Genomic DNA, 19454 nt, shown 5'->3' with positions numbered 1-19454 from the left:
AAATTAGCCAGGTCTAGTAGTGGCATGTGCCTGTAGTCCCAGCTACTTGGGAGGCTGAGACCAGAGGATTGCTTGAGCCCAGGAGTTTGAGGCTGCAGTGACCTATGATTGCACCACTGCACTGCAACATGCGAGACAGAGAGAGACCTTGTCTCAAAAAAAAGAACAACAACAAAAAAGAATTTAAAGCAAATGTTTACAACGAAATGATAATAAAACATAACTAAAGCAATTTACTAAGGCATGGCATGGGTTATAGTGATCTTCTGATCTCTTTCCCTGTTCATGCTGATAAAAAAAAAAAGTGTCTCATGTTTTATAACCTAGAAAGTATAATACTGCAGGCAACATCTTTGTTCCCACCATCCAAACAGTAAAAGGGATTCTACTATGACTTTTGTGAAACATCATTTAACTACCTCAATGCTTTTTTCCAAGTCAAAAAAAAACAAAACTCAAAAAACAAGAATAGACAACTGGTATTACTAACAGTGTTTTTATTTACAAATAATTGTTTTTATTAGGCCATTTGGAAAACCACTAACATTTTTTATTTTAGAAAACATTAAATAATAAACAAGATGTTATACAGTACTTTGGATAACTTCTTCCATCAGTTTAGTGCAATGTATCATTGGCATCGAAAAGTAAAATTTTCATTTATTTTCCCCTTTCATCTTCAGCTGTGCAGTTATATAACCATAAAGGAAATGAACCATTAAAAATGGATCTACAGTCATATATTCTGCCGTTACTCAAAGGCTTAATGATTTATTTTCCCCCTCCAGCCCTGCCTTTACCAGGTTAAATGACAGAAGACCTTCTATTGTACCTATTGTTCAAAAAATATTACGGCTCTGTGGAACCTGGGAGAGTCCAATTGATAAGAGAAACTGAATCAAACTGATGAGGTGAAGGAAAGGTCTGCCAGTGTGGGGCAGGGCACTCTTTCTCGCAGCCAAGATAACTTGTCACACACGAAGCAGAGAGAATGCACCCGATGAAAATCTCTCTGAATTGTGTTCCTTGAAGGATCTCTTAAAAAAAAAAAAAAAAATCTGAAACATCATCCATTGAACAAATGAAAGGCTTATACCTTTACCATGAAGAAACATTTAAAACCACCGCCACACTAGGACATTACTGAGATACTAAAATATCTGTCCATCATACTCTCATTTGGAATAAATAGTTTCCTTTTTTCTTTAATACTGCTAGGATTGCCATAAGGGAGAGATATTTCAGTGAGCTCAGCATTTGGTGGGCTCTTCCCCTTTCAATCCCTCTCCATTAGGAGGTCAAGAGGGAAATGCCTAAATTAAGCCTTGTCCAAATTACTTAGTTCTAAAGATTTTCACTGCATACTACTAGTAGGATCAAAACATCTTTTGGGAAATTCTATAATTTGTTACTTTTCCTCGGGTAAGAACATCTTTAACCATCTTAAATAGACAAATTTTTATCTAATTTTTTAGAAAGAGAGAGAGATACTGAGATTTTCACACTTCTTTTTTTATGAAGTATTCTAATTTAACAATGGCCCCTGCCAAGAAATGCTCCCTTATACTCTAGCCTAAGCCAGTTTCCTCTTGTTCTATTCTTAGTGCATATGGAGAACAGCTGGTCGCCACCCTCTCTGTGCCAACCCTTCATATACTTGAAAACCATCAATGGTTTGCCCCTCAGTCTTCTCTTCTCCAGGCTCAATAATCCCAGTTCCTTTAATTTTTCGTCATAGATCTTTTTTTCCAACCCTTTAATCATCTTTGTGATTCCTGGCAAAAACAGCAGAAAATATTTTGATTACTTAATCAGAAATTAAGACAAACCTCAGGAATGATGCCTTTTAAAAGTTACATTGTTTTTTAATATATTGGTAAAATATGCAGGGAGGAAATACAGTTGGGGGTTCATGGATCTTAGAATTCCAACTTGCCCTGATCCTCCAGTGTGTGTAAATCCCGTTCCAACACATCCCATGCCTCTAAGCATGGGACTTGCTTCCTATCCCATCCTGACACAGCACAACATGAGCAACATAAGTTATGAACTACAACTGCCTAAACTTATATCAATTTAAAACGTTGTGTGAAAATCTGTTCCAATGGAGTTTCCCCTATGCTTCCTCTCACTCTGCAACAGGATCCTTTTTCTGAATCAACCAAAACTTTTATAAAGCTTCCTACATATTACCAGAGCCATGTTATGATGGTAAAAGCTGTGGTTTTAAAGTGTAACTTGAAAGTGACAGTTCTAAATTAACTGCAGTTTCTTGTCTTCCTAAAGGTTTCCTATCCTTTGCAGAGATCAAACTCAAGGCCATTAAAAAAAAAATTCATCACTCCGTTACCACAACCCAACACTTCTGCCAATTTCCTACTGCTGCCAATATAAGGTCATGGAACTGGATGACATTTCACCATGTACTTTTTTGAGATCACAAGCTGCCCTTTACCTTGCAACTAGAGTCTGTAAATATTTGGAACATGTAAATACTTAATATCAATAGCACATTTACACAAAACACAATACTACTAAGGAGGGATTACGTGCCCACTCTACATAATTGTCTTTAACAGGAAAAAAAAAAAACAGATAAAAATACATGTATCTTGATATGTTACACACCCTTATTTTATAAAGTGAATGGCAGTAAAAGTCAGAGTTCAGGTCAGGCCAGAACTAACTTAAGTGAAGAGGGTAAGTCAATTTCACAAGCATATTGTACACCATATCTCAAGGGAAGTCAATACTACTCATGGTACAACACCGAACACATAACATCATGGCCATCTGCAAAGATTTCTTTTAAAAACTGCTCCCGTAACTCACTCCCATAATTTGCTACAAGGAGCACCTTGTAATCAGGATGGAGGATAGTATGGCTCACGCATGCTGAATGCCTTCCTGAAAGAGACACAGGATGGAAGGCAACACCCACAGATGGCTTTGATGGGTCTACGATGCCCCTGTATTTCAAGGAGGGTATCACTGTTCATTGGGATTGCACAAAAGCAGGCCAGCAAAACCTGGGTCACCAAATAGACTTCCTTCTGACCCAATGACCCACTCTTCTCCTAGGCCTGATAAAAGGGAGAAGAGGAGAGAAGATGAGAATTGGAAAAAGAGGATAGAGCAACATAGGAGTTCATTGTTAGTTCTGGAGTTGTTAGCGTTCTTCAGAGCAGTGGCCTTTTTTCAAGCTCACATCATCTAATCCAATCTCCCCAGTGTGACCACGCCTTTTTTCACCTTTGAAGATGACCTAGGGAGAGAATGCACACACCAGTCAAGCCTCCTCTGCCCCTTTCTAATGCCTCCTTATTAAGCAAAAATAAAGGTAAACCTTCCCCCAAACCAATTTTAAACTTATTTTGCAGGAGGAAAAAAACAGAATATAGTTGCCAGTATCACTGAAGCTTCTCTTTCAGTAGAAACTGAAATCATCAAACTGTTCATCAGACCACATTACTCAGAATCAATTACTCTTTAAAAAGCCATTCTAAGCTACAGAACAATTCGATTTAGGATTGTTTATAAAGTGGACACTTTTGTCAAGGATTACCAAAGTTAGAAGAGTGTGATAGAATATAAAGGAACAGATATTAGGAGCCAAAGATCTGAAAGATCATAATCACACAGCCTATCTTGGATGTTTCTTAGTTCCTTTTTGGTTAACATCGCTTTCTTGCTGAAAATGGAATAGAATCAAAATCCATAATCCAATCACACTTGTTTTACCTATGTAAAAACCAAAAACTTTTATTATTCTTACATTATATTTTCTATAGAGCATCCTTGCTCCTTATAAAACAAGAGAAAACCTAAGTGCTATGATTTAAAATGATTTATTATCTTGTTTTATTTCTCTAAACAATAAAAATACTGAGAAAAGTTTTAAGAAAAAATATGTAAGAATTAAACAAAATCCAAGTACTCTGATAAAAACTGTATTAATGGAATCTATCTTTTCTTCCTAAAATGGTTTCTTATAAACTATACCTACATACAGGCATAGTTATCTCCCAACAGCAAGTTTCATAAGCACCAGCATAAAGATGACATTTTCCCAAATGCATTCATAATTTTGTTGGGATGTCGTAGACCATTTTTTTGCTACCTATGTCTTGATTACTTAAGATCAAATTTATATATTCCATCAAAGCACTTCCCACATCCTGTCCTGAATAGAATAGTGCTTTCCAATTGTAGTTCTGAGTTCCCACCCTACGCTGCTTAACTGTGATCTCTGAAACAAAGAAAAAAATTTGAACTTGAAAGAAACATTTCAAAAAAGAAAAAAGAACCATCTCCTGGGTAATTTATGGTAGTAAAAGTTTGAAATATAAGGAATTAAAAGGAAAGGGAAAGCAGGAACAATTAAGCTCCCCACCCCACCCTTGGAAGTTTCTGTTGATCAACTTTAAAAAAAACAAAAAAACTTTTCTATTCCTAGATTTTTTTTTCCATTAAAAAAAAACTGGATCTTTACCAGGGTTAGGGAGAGGTGGTGATCACAGGTTGCAATGAAGAAGGATGAAGCAGCAGAAAGTGGTCTCAGAAAGAGACACTGAATGGAGTCATCAGGCCCAGAAAAAAACCCAAACCTTTATCTGAGCCTGAATTCACACAGCAAGGCTTCTTCAAATTCAGATCCCAGAGTTCTCCTATGAAAGGAAAACGTCCCAGGTCCTGCCTCCTTTGTGGATCTACTTACGCTCTTGATGTCAGCCCCTCGCAAGGTGATCTGTGTTTGCCTCCAGCCATGGCCACCATTTCTTCCCCACAGGGCTGCTCCATGGGCACCGTGTTTTCTCACAAACACCTGGAGTGTGCCAGAGTGCAACCCCGTCACCTTGTGCCTGAATGACAGGCACAGGTCCCCTGACTGCATGAGGCGGCCGAGAGGTAGCACCAAGCGTGCAGCTTTTCCCCCTGGGGCTTTGGCTGCCGACACTGTCAGATATTGTCCACCTGGAATGGGAAAAGCAGGGCTGTGTGTATGTGCCAATATCCCTTTCTAGAACAAGCAGCATGGACAGGAGTTTTAGTTTTTTTTTTTTTCTTTTCTTTGTAAAGAATTCCAGATTTTTGAAGAAGAAAAATATGACTTATTTGTATGCCTGTCTTAAGTTCTATGGTATGTGTTTACAGAAAACATTCACTTACTTTGCTCATGGAAAGTACAAGTAATGCCAGAGACACACAATAATTAGTAACCAAACACTATGAATATTTCCAATGGAATATGATAAGACATATAGGCATACAACAACATATACACATTCACCACCTTGTGACCCTCACCAGTTTACGATAATGTTGTCCAACACCCCTGGCGATCTGGCTTGGTGGTTTGGTAAAACTGACCCTAAATTTCTAGGGAGAATTTTCTGGTGGATAATTAACCTCTGAACAGTAAAGCAGATGGTGATTTAAAGGGCCCTATATCTGCTTATTCTCTCCTCCCCCAACTTAAAAAAAAAAAAATCTCTAAACGTAAAGGTTCTTTAAAAAAAAAATCAGAGTTGGCAGAGCTTCTCACACTGGTGTAAATCTAACACCAGGAAGATACAGAGGTATTCAGGAAACCCTCCCCGTCTTCCTGGAGCTTCAATTTTATTTGGAGGTAAGCCATTTAAAACATCTTTATAGTAAAACAAATCTATATCATATCTATTCTATAAATATGTCCTATTATATATACATGAACACAAATATTAATAAAAACTTTCACTTTAGATAGACCACTTTGATGATGTTCTCAGATCCCTAGGGCTACAGAGTTTTCTTCCCTCTGTTGTTAAGGAAACTGCATTAGAAAAAAATGGTTAAGCAGCAGTGAAGTGGGGGGTGCTGCTTCTCAAGAGAGAGAAAGTTGCAAGTAGTATTTTGAAACTTGATCCATGTACAAATGACATTCCCTCAGGCTATTTTATCTCAGTCAACTGAAAACACACTGTATGTTTCAACACTGGTTTTTCCATAGAAAAATGGTTGGAATGTTGAACATGTGTATCTATTTTGGTAGTAATCCCATTTAGTTTTCAGTTAACAGATATAAACTATCATCTCTTTCTTATGCTTAATTTATACAAGACATGATAAAATTTGGTATTAACTTTTTATTCCAGTGTCTTCTTCTCTAACAAGTCCCGTCGGAGCTCTATAGGTCACAGGTGATTTCTGTGCACTTACTATGTGCCAGCCTCTGTGCTAAGGGCTCCCCAGCAGGTTGTGAACAACTTAAAAGTCTGAACCAAAGTTTCCCCCAAACCTCTGTGTTACCCTGCTAGCAGGTAGCAGGTGTTTAAGGATGTTTGAATCAACAAATGATGTTCCAAGGATACAGCAAAAAACTGCAGGGAAATAGATCCTTGATTCACGTACTTGAATCACTAAAAATACATAATGTCTTAAGAATCTTTCTCCCACTTCCCTTGTCCCCTTCCTCCACAAACTAATCCAAACAATATTTTGGGCCAAAATATTTACATGTCTCACTATAAGTCAGCTTTTGAATCATCACAGGTACTCTGGTTAAGACTAAGATATAAGGTTATTACAGTTAACCTGCAAGTTTCGAGAAAACAAGGATTAAGTCCCTGTGGAATGTACACTGATACCATTCTGCCAGACGCTACCTGCAAACAAGACAACCTAACACACCAAGGTATTCTTTGCATATGCATTTAAAACTCTAAAATTTACAACACGATAAATGAGGTTATGATTGTTTTTCCTCTGTAGAGCTACTCTGTGTGCACCAGGTTTTGCTTTTGCTGTTTTTTTTTTTTTTTTTTTTTTTTTGCCATGAAGAATTCGTTCCCTTTGTAATAAAGGAAATGATACAAGTTGGAACATTAACTAAGGGAAAAATTGATTCAGTGTCAAGCAAGTTACCTATTAAAATTTTCACTTCTGATTTCATAATTCTGGTGATAAATATATAATTATATTAAACATTCATTCAGTTTACAGTATCACAATATCTCAAGAATTTTGGGGAGGGAGGGTAAATAATAGATGCTGCAAAACTTGACCAGAAAGTTGGGTTATAAAATGTTAGTTTATTTATTTTTAATTCTGTAGTGGTTGGTGCCTTTAAATTTTCAATTCACAAAATCTAGAGGTATTTGTGAAGGTTTTGACTTCTGAACTTTTCTTATGTAATACATTCACATAAATGCACATGAATATGAACTTTTTAAAAAAAAATGAATACTATATTTGCAGTGTTGTAAGTTGCTTCTTGTATAACCATTTTTCTATGGTAGCAAATACACTTTGCATTGCTGCAAGTATGCCAATAACCATTTAGCCAATTTCTTACTGAAGAACATTTAAGTTTTCAAATTTGCATGTTAAGATAAAAATACCATAAAACAGACAAACAAAAATGTTTTTAAATATTTGCAACAAATTAAAAAAGGATAATTTTTCTTTTTGTATAGAAAACTTCCATAAATCAATAAAAATACTAAAGAAAAATAAAGAACATCAGAGAAAAAAATGACAAATATATGAAAATGTGATCAACTTTTCACAATAAAAGAAATGTAAAGTAAAATTAAAAGAGATTCCTTTTAACCTATAAGATTGGCAAAGATTTTGAAAATACTTTTATAATATATTGGGGATGGTTTTCAAATATTGTAGGAAGAAGTGTAAATTGCTACAACCTTTATAAAGGGCAATTTAATAAAATCTATCAAAATTCAAAATACATATTCTCTTTTGACATAGCAATTCCACATTTAGGAATTTATTCTATAGATACAGTCTAACATATATTAAATAATGAATGTATAGGGTTATTCACTGCACTATTGTCTGAACTACCTAAAGTCTGGAAACAACTTATGTTCCTCTGTGGAGGGCTGGCTAAATACATTGTGGTACATCTGATGAGTAATGGAATAGCAGCCAGCCATAAATAAGAATGAGGGTGTTCTGTATGTACTGACAGGGGACATGCTTCAGCCACAATGGCTAATACTATTTTAGTGGTAACTCTGGGCAAGGCACTGCTTGAAATGCCTTACATATGTTTAGTGGATAGTACTTATTATCCCCATTTAAGTAACTTGCTCAAGGTCAAAGCTAGTATGTGGTGGTGCTGGGTTCCAGACCAGGTATTCTGGCTTCAAAGTCCATGTTCTTCCTGTTAACTCTTAAGGTAGTATCAATAAGTGACAAAGGCAAGGCACAGAAGAGAATGCCATTGTATCCAAAAATATCTCTCTGAGAACATAATCAAGAAACTGGCTGCATCTTGCCGGGTGGTGAATGGGAGTCAGGGATGGTAGAAAGCTTTCACTTATATTGTTGATTTATTTTACATTTATGTGTATTTTAAAATAATGTTTTAATGCTGAAATAGACATACTTGTATGTACATGCTGGCATACTTGATACATATGTAAGCAAATTCCTTGTAGCTATCAGTGGCAGACAGAGTGCTGAGTCAGTTGCCCTTAATCCTTGTTCTCCAGAGATCAAGGTTCCAGGAAAAGGGCCTTAGTTCTAGCTTTGACACACACAGGAGAAGGGTGTGTCCCCAGGGCCACAGCTACATACCTGCAGCGTATCACCATGTCTGTCAGCAGCACAATTTTCCATTTCTTAGAGGCATTGTTAATTTCACATCTCACTGTGACTGAATGTGATAAAACCTAATAGCACCATGAAAGGCAGCTAGCAAATGCACTTATTTTGCAGCTATTTCTTAAGGTTTTGAGAGTTTTCTTAGAAATATTAACATATAAGAATATTTACAAATCTGGATCTTGGATTAGAACTGCACATCATTAAAATCATCCATAATTGGATATCCAAACACATATTCTTTTGTAAGTGGTATAATCTAGATAGAAATAGGTAAATAATTAGCTTGGTAATTAGAATAATACACAGAAATTATTATTTATTATTATTTTTTTGACGGAGTCTTGCTTTGTCACCCAGGCTGGAGTACAGTGGCGTGATCTCGGCTCACTGCAAGCTCTGCCTCCCAGGCTCAAGCGATTCTCCTGCCTCAGCCTACTGAGTAGCTGGGACTACAGGTGCCTGCCACCACGCCTGGCTAATTTTTGTATTTTTAGTAAAGACGGGGTTTCACTATGTTGGCCAGGCTGGTCTTGAACTCCTGACCTCAGGTGATCCACCCGCCTCAGCCTCCCAAAGTGCTGGGATTACAGGGGTGAGCCACTGTGTCTAGCCGATTTTTTATATTCTTCTCTGGCCTTCACATGTGATACACACACACATACACATACATACACACACACATACACACACACACACACACATACACTCCATCCACCTGAATTTCCTAGAAGAAAAAGCCATGAAAAGGTAAGCTTTATTAGTATTTTCCCATCAGTGCTGGGTTATAATTCTCTCAACATATTCTAAAAATATATTCTGCAATTCCATCCTCACATATCCTGCCTTCCAACTCTCTGCCATCTTTTGGTCTTCCCATCCTTCCTTCCAAGCTAGAATCCTGCTCACTGAATTTCTTGGGACTATTTCCACATTCCATTCTGAATCAGGCTCTCAGAGCTGGTTTAGAGGTTTTCTAATCCAACTTTTATCTGATGCTCAAAACCTTTTAACAATATCTTGCCATATGTCACCCAGTCAAATGCTTCCACCAAGATAACTCACTCTTTCCATGTCAGCCTGTTCTCTTTTTAGATGACAGTGAGCCAAAATGAATCTCCCTGTATTTTTTACCCATCAATCCTATTCTCATCCCCTTTCGGTCACAGAGAACAACTCTAACCCTAGTCAATTATTTGAAAAGGAACCCTGATGCATCATTTCTTCTCCAGGCTAAATGTTATGGTTCCTTTGCCTGTTTTTCACAAGCTTGGAGATACCTTTCCATGCAGGTCATCCTCTTCTAAGTGACCAACTCTATTCTTCTCATATTAGAAAAAAAGAATTCTCAAAAGTGGATTCACCACTTAACCAAAGTGGATTTTCATTCTTGAAACATAGCATATTTCTATAGAGATGGTCCATATTTCTGGCAGCAACATCACAAGGTTCGCTTAGATTGATTTCATTACACACTAAAACTCTAAAGTCTTCTACCCTTAGTGATATGTCAGGTCTTCCCCCTCACTCAGATGTGTGACTGGTTTCTAGACTATGAGCCATAACTTAGACTCAACCCCATTACATTTCACCTTCTTAATTGTGACCCATTAATCTAATCTTTCGAATGCTGTTGTATCAGCACACATAGTCACTTTCCTCTCCAGATTTGAGTCAACCGTAGTTTGGTCAGTTTATCTTCAATATTAAGTTCAATGTCCTACTTATCTAAGTTCTTGGTAAAAACCTGGACCAAATCTAGAAAAGCATCCTCCAGGGACCGTAGCCAATCATCACGAGTTATCCAATCACTCAAGCAGGCATCTCTTCCTTTCAATTTGCTCTGTACTAACACAGTCCAATAACGATTTCAAATTTCTTTGTCTACCATTCTAATTTCTAACCCTCTTCTCATTTTTCCATCAGAGAGAAAGGGAGATTTGGGTCACAACAAATTTAAACATTTACAAATATAATGAATAATAAAAAAATGTTGAAAAGGACTAAATTGGTTCTAAAATACAGTATTTAAATTCTAAAACTCAAGTATTTTACATAGATTGTTTACATAGAAGTGCAGTGAATTCTCCTGAGTTTAGCATGAATTACTTTCCCCAATGTACCTTACTTGAAGGAATCATTCATTATGACCATAAATATTATTCACCATTCTGTCATACATGACTGCCAAAGATCCCTCCTTCTGTAGCAAACTACTCCAGGTCAGTGGTCAGTCAGTCTAATCTACAGGTCTGTGATCTGCTAATCAGATCATGCACACTACCACATGCATACCTACTGAGGCCAGCCTGTGGTACAGTCAAAAACACAATAATGCTGCAGATGTTCTGAGTATTGGACTGTCTAGGAGCCTGCATGAGTAGTACAGACTGGTTTGGACTTAATTCCACCACTCTCTAGCTCTGTGGCCTTAGGAAACAGGTAACTTCTCTGGGTGTCAATATTTCCTTTGTGAAATAAAGACAATATTACTTGCTCCTCGAGTGAATGATAAAACATGATCAACTTTTCGCAATAGAAGAAATGCAAAGCAAAATTAAAAGAGATTCCTTTTCACCTATAAGATTTGTAGAGATTTAAAAAAATACTTTTATAATATCTGTTGGGGATGGTTTTCAAATACTGTTGGTAGGAGTGTAAATTGCTACAACTCTGTAGCAATTAAATAAATTTATTTTAATTGCTACAATTAAATAAAATTGATGAGATTTTAAATAAGCTAGGACTGTCATAGGTATTTTATATTGTATACACACACACACACACACACACACACACACATATGTAGATATGTTGGTTTCTCTCTTATTCACAGAATCTGTGACATTAATGATAATGCTGTCCTGCTCAGAGTTAACTTTAAATGAGTAAGACAGTAATGCAAGAATGACTGAGAGTACTGTGTGTGAGGCACTAAATGATATTGTCTTTTACAACGAAAAGAAATGTATGAACCAATTTGAATTTATTGAATATTCCTATTTTAAGGAATTTACTTCACATTTTAATTTTTAAGTATATCTCTATTTCAACCTTAGGGGATGTAAAGAATATATTTTTGGACTAATTTTTTAATACCTTGTTACTCAAAATGTGCGTTGAGGACCACCATAGAGATCTTCAGGGAGCCTGCTAGAAATGCATGAAAATCTGTATTTTAATGAGGCCCTCAGATGCTCTGCAATCACAGTGAAGTTTGAGAAGAGCTGGTTTAAGATATCATGAGCTCTCTCAAGTTAACTTTTCTGTGTTTGGTGCTCTTACCCGGTATGGTATTCAAGAACTAGGCTTTTAAAATAAATGAAATAACAAGCTTTTCCTTCACATTCTGTATCTTCTTAAAATCTAGAATCAGGAGTATAAAAAGAAAAAAAAAATGAAACCAAACTCCTCACCCTTCCATTAAGTAGGCCTTATCCATAAAAGATTTAACTACTGGCTGGGCGCGGTGGCTCACGCCTGTAATCCCAGCACTTTGGGAGGCCGAGGTGGGCGGATCACGAGGTCAGGAGATCGAGACCATCCTGGCTAACAAGGTGAAATCTAGTCTCTACTAAAAATTACAAAAAATTAGCCGGGCATGGTGGCACATGCCTGTAGTCCCAGCTACTTGGGAGGCTGAGGCAGGAGAATTCATTGAACCCAGGAGGCAGAAGTTGCAGTGAGCCGAGATCGTGCCACTGCACTCTAGCCTGGGCAACAGAGCAAGACTCCATCTCAAAAAAAAAAAAAAAAGATTTAACTACTGAGGGGAGAAAAGCTATCTTGAATCTAGAAGAAAAGATGTCTTATGAGTACTAAAACTTTAGATTAATAGGAATTGTGCAATTTAAAACGCTGTTGAGTTCCAAGGAACTATGTCTAAATCTACCTTTTGTTATAAAATGAGTGGTGGTGATTTGTAACCATTTCCTTCAGCACCCAAGTTAGAGTGAAATGTTTTCAGAGGGATAATCACAACTTTATAGAAATTTCCACTGTGTCCTTCTACTACCACTCAAATCTTAAAAAAAAAAAAAGAAAAAGAAAAACAAAGAAAAAACAACTGGGAAATGCCTATTACCATGGCTGATATACCACCATATTACTTATTTTATTCCCGGGAATGGGTGCTACAAATAACTTAAGAATTATTTGCAAGAATTAATCTAAATATTTTATTTATCAAGCTTTTTGAGAGAAATTAGCTGACCTTTTAATTAACTACTTGTCTCCCATAATACAGTGCTAGTTGATAGCTAACAAATTTAACTCTCTCAAAGAAATGAAATATAAGTGCTAGGCATGGTCCTTTTTGACCACCTTTATCAAGTAAACACAGAGATGTGTTACAGTAGACTTGATTAGCAGCAGTGGAGTCTTCAGATAGTATCACATTGAAATGTGTACCAGAAAAAGTTAAATGAAATGGTTTTACCTGCTGGGTCCCTGATTGGTTCCCAGTGCAAGTCATTGTCTTTCTCCCTGATCCATCCACAAAGTCCATGGTCAAAATTACAACTGTGTACCAGAACACCTACAAGGAAATAATCAGAAAGACGAGTGGATCAGAAAATCAACAAAAAACAACAATGAATCTATGAACTAGGGGTATCTAGACAACAAGTGTTCTCTCCTATCCATATAACCAGAGCTTCTTTCCACAAGACCAAAGGGAAATTACATTAATCTTTTCTCAGCACAATAGTGCATCATCTGTAAAAATAGAACACACAAGTGTTGCCAAATTATAACAATGTTACATCATCACTTATAAAATATGATTTCCTTTTTACAGTTTAAGTACTACTTTAAAATTTTTTTAAAAAAGAAAATGATGATTCGTAATTATTTTTGCTCAACTGATTTAACTACAAAGAAAATCTGAGTTGTTAAAGAAAACAGGTGTAATTTTCCCAAATGGTCCAAACGATCTACATTTAAAAGTTATTTTCATGGAGAGAAACAATAAAATGTCATTATGATGGCACTAAGAGTGTAAGTGTCACCTGGATCATCCTTTGCTTCATCGTCTGCACTGACTCCTCTTTCTATTTCAAATATTTCAAACAAGTCATTTGAAGGTTGCCGTGGAACTGCAAGAGAAAGGTTTTGAGTTTTTTTTTGTGTGTGTGTGTGTGAAGTATTGATAAAGAGGCATTACCTTTAACAAGGGCAGGAGGAAAAGACCTAGTCATTTTATTCATCTGGATGAATCCAAAATATTTAATTATATCTCACATGAAGATTCACGAATTTTGTTCTGCAGTGATTTATACTGCAACCTTGATCTGGGTACATTTTTTAAAAATGATTTTCAAAAGTTTCTGAAATTCAACAAAAATAACTTAAAAAGCCTTTATCTGGAAAATACATTTTAATAGAGCAACCAATTTCTAGCCAACTATTCATCTCTATGAAATTCTAAAGTTCATCTCTAAGAAAGATACATTATTATGATCTTTAAATCAAGGTTGTTTTAACTGAAAATACCTATGATGGAAGTGAATGGTTTGGTTTCTAATCACAGCATCTACTCCCCACCCCCAGTGAACTCCGCATATTGTTGCACTCTAATATACATTTCCTACCATGGCCTCCCTTGCTTAAACAGTTTCCCTGGCTCCTTTAAGATCAAACTCAAACTTCTTGGGCCAGAGTTTACAATCTACCCCACCAAAATACACAATGCTGTCCAAACATGCCATTCATTTTCACGTCTCAGACCCAATGCTCTCTTTCCTGCTAATTAACCTGCCAAAAATCTCTTCTTCCTTCAAGACCCAGCATAAATATCACGGCCTCTGTGGAGTGATTCTGCCCCAGGCAGAATCAAATTCTTCCCTCTTGTACCTCAAGAGTTCATGCTTATAAGCCCCTATTACACACTTTCATAAAGAATTGCAGCTATTTACACACATGTGTCTGTCCCTCTGCTAGTCTCTGAGGTCCTGGAGGGCATCAATCATGTCTTATTTGGGTGGCATTTCCAGGGCTTGACCTGGTGACAGGCACTCAATAAGTGTTTACTAAGTGAATGCAAAGATCCTGTTAGAACCCCAGGTAGTATTTCAACACTTTTCCTCAAAGGACACAAGTGGAACAAAGCATAAGAATCTACTTTAAAAAAATAATTGATTTCTTTAAATCATTGATTCATTTATTCAATCAGTGTATATTTGATGGCCAAGCAGATGCCAACCACTGTGGCGGGCACTAAGGAGACAGGGTGAACGGGGTAGACAAGACTGAGGGTCTGGATCTTACATGGCTTGAATTCTAATGGGAGAAGCAGACTTTAAATATGGAGATAAACGAGTGCTGGAATTTGAGATTTTGGTAAGAGTTAGGAAGGAAGACATCATGGAGAGTAACTGGTGGGGAAATGCGTGGGAATGTTCATGGTGGTGAGGGGAATTCTTGGTCAAAGGCCAAGGAATACTCCCTTCTCTTTGCCAGAACTTCAATTAATTAGCTTTATTTTTATAAGGCAGGGAGTAGGAGATGTAGAACACTATGAAACAGTCATCACTCAAAGGGGTTCTTTTTTCAATGATGTTCCTATTGTTTTTAGCAAAAATTCTTAAAATTAAGTAATAATCCCAGAACGTTTGCACAAGTTGTTTTTAGCTTACTACTTCTGAGTTTTTTCCCTTTTGTTTCAAACGTTAAAACAGTGAAGTCCCTTCCCCTCTTATAATCCATACTTGCAATATACCCAGCTGGGCAGCAATGAAAGAAAAGAAGCTCTAGGGACACAGCTGACTGTGGATACCCAGGGGATGAGGCAACCCCACTCTCTCTTTTATAGCCCAGCTGACTGACAGCAATGACATCCAATTACACTTTCCTTATTTGGTGCTCTGAGACAGGGAGTGCCTCTTTTATTTACTAGAAATATTACAAAATTGTAGACAAGCGTGCTTTCTTTCTTGTGACAGAAAGTTATAAAAACTCCATAGAACAATCATGTTTTTGTCCCCTTCTTTTGTTGTAACTTATATAAATCATCTCCAAAATGGAATAGGCTCAACTCTTAAAAGTACCATATTCCAGGGACATTATGACAGTTTTTCAAGCTCCCCTCCACCTTTTTTTTCCCTCCCAGATGAAGGACTATCAAATGGCAAATCGAGTCTTGATGTAAAGGTTTCCTGGCACCGGGAGCCTGTTTTATAAAAAGGGAGATCAAGAGGTCCTCTCTGAGGAAGCACAATTTAAACTGAAAGGGGAAGAATGAAACTTTCCAAGCAAAAAGCATAGCATTGGGGTTGGGGAAGAGGGAGGGTTTCAGGCAGCAAGTACAAAGAAAGTGCTTGGAAAATTTAGAGAAAGGAGTTCACAATGGCTGGAGGATGTTGAGAAATGAAGAAAGCGGCATGGGATGAGGTTGAAGAGAAAGGAAGAGATTAGATCATACAGTTAGAAGATGGCAACACAAAGAATTAGTCATGTAACAACTTGTAAAATGTCAGATGGTTTATTAATATAAATTATTAATATTAAATTAAATGGTTCTTGGTTTCTAAGAACCATTTAATTTAGCAGCAGATGATCATGTATACCTTCATTACAATCCACTGGGAAACATTCCAAGGAATTTAGAGACCAGAAGTGCTGAGAAGCTATTGGTTCTTACAATTTTGTGTGCTCTACTCTATAACCATACCAAATTATTTAACTAATTTTCCTTCCTCACACATACCAGTATGGGATTACTAAGAGCATCCCACTGAAGTATCAAGAGAAAAAACACTACCCACCCCCTGATACACTTTAGAGTTTATGTGAACATATTAAGTGAAATAAGTAGCAGAACAAATCATTCAAGCAGTATTATGTTATTATCACAATCATGTACAAGAAAAACAAACCAAAAAAGAGGACTAAAGAGGGATAAATACACCAATATGCCAATATGCTAATACTGGTAATCTAAGTATTAGAAATGAATTTTTTTTTCATTTGTATTGGTTCACTTTTTTTGTAATTCTATGTTTTTAGGATTGTAAAAAGAAAAAATATAAATATGAATAAAAAACTTACCTAAAACATCTAAATAAAAGAGGGTTCTGTTAGATCACATATAAATAGCAATTATATGTCTGTTATTTGTATTTTGGTTACTCAAAGAGAACTGAGAATAGACTTGATACTTGTTGAACGCAAGGCTATGAAATTGAAATATGTTTGTGAAATTCAAACACTTTTCTTTGATTTCAAAGGAGCTATTTTGATCAATGCAGAAAATGTTAATTAAAATGAATGACTAGCCTTGCCCAAAAATGAACTATAACCAGGATAGACATTGGTACATGATTTTTCTAATTGTTCTTTCCCTGCTTGATACTTTGGCTAATATTCAACTTAAATACACAATATACACATTTCATAAAAACAAATGCATACCTGCTATTCTCTGCAGTTGAACCATTAATTCTTAGAATTAGAATGGTATAAATTTAGAAACTAAAAAAGAATCAGAGAAGCGCTAGCAATACAATTCCTCCACCATCTGTCCATGCATCCTGCCTCCTTCTACTCCATCCACTCATTTATGCAGTCAGTCAAGAAACTGAGCATCAGCTATACAAAGCATGGGCTAAGAGCTTGTTATAAAGCATTGGGCATACTCTTGCCTTCATGGGATCTACATTCTAGAAGTGAAGGCAGATTTTTAACAATTTCCCCAGGTAATGTGTGCTTTAAAGAAGCAGAGGATGCTAGTGAGTATGGGAGTGGGGAGTGAGGGACTGGCTAAGCTAGGCTGGGGAGGATACACGTCATAAAAATCTCTGAGAAGTGATGCTTTCTCTATGACATAAGAAGAAGTACTATGAGCTATGGCTCTGGAGAATGAAAAGAGAGGGGACTGAAACATCAGAATCGCTGTAGACCTTACAGGGCGAGGGAGGCAGGAAGAAGGTGCAGGAGGAAGGGCATCAAATGGAACTGGAGATAGAGGCAGAGTGTGCAGGAGCTTTTAAAGCCTTGTAAATATTTTGGACATTATCCTGGTGGAAATTGGCAGCCTCTGAAGGATTAACAGAGGATTGCCAAGATCAGGTTTGCATGCTGAAATGACCATTCTGGTAGTAGCTTGGAGAATGAACAGGAAGAAGGTGAGACTGGGTGTCATAGGGGAATTATGACTAAAATTAACATCAACCATGAATGTTCATATATTTTTAGAAAATGTCCCCAGAATCTTTATACCATTGGTCCATGTTTTACCCACCAAAAGATATGTCTTGCCTGTTGCTTCTTACAGCCTTCTGCATAAACTAAAAGAAAGAGAATGTACAGGTACTGAAGCAAGTGACAGCTGGATAAAGGCATGGTTGGACTGGGCTGAGGAGCACAGTACTTTCTAATGGCTACTGGGCCCTGGAGTCAGGGGTAAAATCAGCCACAAAAAGGAGCAGGAAAGTTCTTGTAAGAAATGCTGGCCAGGCACTTTCTACTAAATATGTATATTCCCCAGGGATGTGATCATATATAACCTGTGTTCACAAATGAAGTTTCCCAAATAGTCAATTGCATATTTTTACCCAGAAAACATTAAGAGTAAGCACAGAGAAGTAAATGTAAATATTATCATATACACCTCCCACTGCTCAACTTCTTGCCAAGAGTAACTATAGCAAAATGTAAGCATTATTTAGTAAAGGTAGGTTTGCAAATTCTCTTCCTGTTTCATAGGAAACAAGGTGGTTCCTATGGCATTACCCAGGCCAGTTCTGGCATTTGTTGTTGGACTAAATGATTAAAAATAACACTGTCTTAAATTACTTCTATGCTTAGGAGTTTAGTTCATCGAAGAGAATGGTACATATGTAATTATTCTAATATTCTGAAGGCTGTTTCTGGTGGCAAAACCTAGAGGCTTTTAGAGACACAGATTGGAGTGTAGGGATGAATGACAAGGGTTTTATGAGATGGTCTCTCCTCCTCTCCCTGTCTCTCTCTCCCCCTATTCTCTCTCCAGATGCGGGACATATGCATCATAATTTTAAGTGATCAGAGAGAAAAGCAAATAAAAGGGCTGGAAATTAGTTTCTGAAATTTCTTTAACCATGTTAGAGAAGTTTTAGCCATCTATTCATTATAAGCCAAAAGAAAAGGGTTGTTGGACTCACAGAAATAAGACCTTGTTTGTCAAAGCTTTCATCCCATAGGAAGAATCTACAAAGTTCCACAGACACCTTTGGGCTGACAGTAAAGAGCAAAATTGGTTCCCTCTCCCTCTCCCCCTTCCACTCCCCCTCCCCCTCTCCCCCCTCTCCCTCTCCCCACGGTCTCCCTCTCCCTCTCTTTTCACGGTCTCCCACTGATGCCGAGCCGAAGCTGGACTGTACTGCTGCCATCTCGGCTCACTGCAGCCTCCCTGCCTGATTCTCCTGCCTCAGCCTGCCGAGTGCCTGCGACTGCAGGCGTGCACCACCACGCCTGACTGGTTTTCGTATTTTTTTGGTGGAGACGGGGTTTCGCTGTGTTGGCCGGGCTGGTCTCCAGCTCCTAACTGCGAGTGATGCGCCAGCCTCGGCCTCCCGAGGTGCTGGGATTGCAGACGGAGTCTGGTTCACTCAGTGCTCAATGGTGCCCAGGCTGGAGTGCAGTGGTGTGATCTCGGCTCGCTACAACCTCCACCTCCCAGCTGCCTGCCTTGGCCTCCCAAAGTGCCAAGATTGCAGCCTCTGCCCAGCCGCCACCCCGTCTGGGAAGTGAGGAGCGTCTCTGCCTGGCCGCCCATCGTCTGGGACGTGAGGAGCCCCTCTGCCTGGCTACCCAGTCTGGAAAGTGAGGAGCGTCTCTGCCCGGCCGCCATCCCATCTAGGAAGTGAGGA

At 37.7% G+C, this 19454-nt stretch overlaps 1 protein-coding gene across 9 annotated transcripts in view; it reads right to left on the bottom strand.

Annotated features, from left to right (window-relative positions):
• Positions 1 to 480: 480 nt before the first annotated feature.
• NPNT (nephronectin) overlaps positions 481 to 19454 on the bottom strand; it is an 80161-nt gene continuing 61187 nt past the window's right edge. For 4 of the 9 annotated variants that reach the window (XM_008955354.4, XM_003829974.5, XM_003829975.5 and 1 more), the window contains 4 exons: positions 13617 to 13703; positions 13046 to 13144; positions 4718 to 4974; positions 481 to 3265 (listed from right to left, as the gene is read on the bottom strand). In XM_008955354.4, the coding sequence (XP_008953602.4) occupies positions 3170 to 3265; positions 4718 to 4974; positions 13046 to 13144; positions 13617 to 13703 (539 nt within the window). In that variant the 3' untranslated portion in view covers positions 481 to 3169. The remainder of the gene's footprint in view (positions 3266 to 4717; positions 4975 to 13045; positions 13145 to 13616; positions 13704 to 19454) is intronic. The other 5 variants (XM_008955355.4, XM_003829976.5, XM_003829973.5 and 2 more) reach the window with 2 other exon arrangements.

Source organism: Pan paniscus, chromosome 3 (genome assembly GCF_029289425.2).
Source record: "Pan paniscus chromosome 3, NHGRI_mPanPan1-v2.0_pri, whole genome shotgun sequence".
Lineage (NCBI taxonomy): Eukaryota > Metazoa > Chordata > Mammalia > Primates > Hominidae > Pan > Pan paniscus.
Note: the sequence above shows the minus strand (reverse complement) of the source record. Positions and strands in the feature narration are given on the sequence as shown.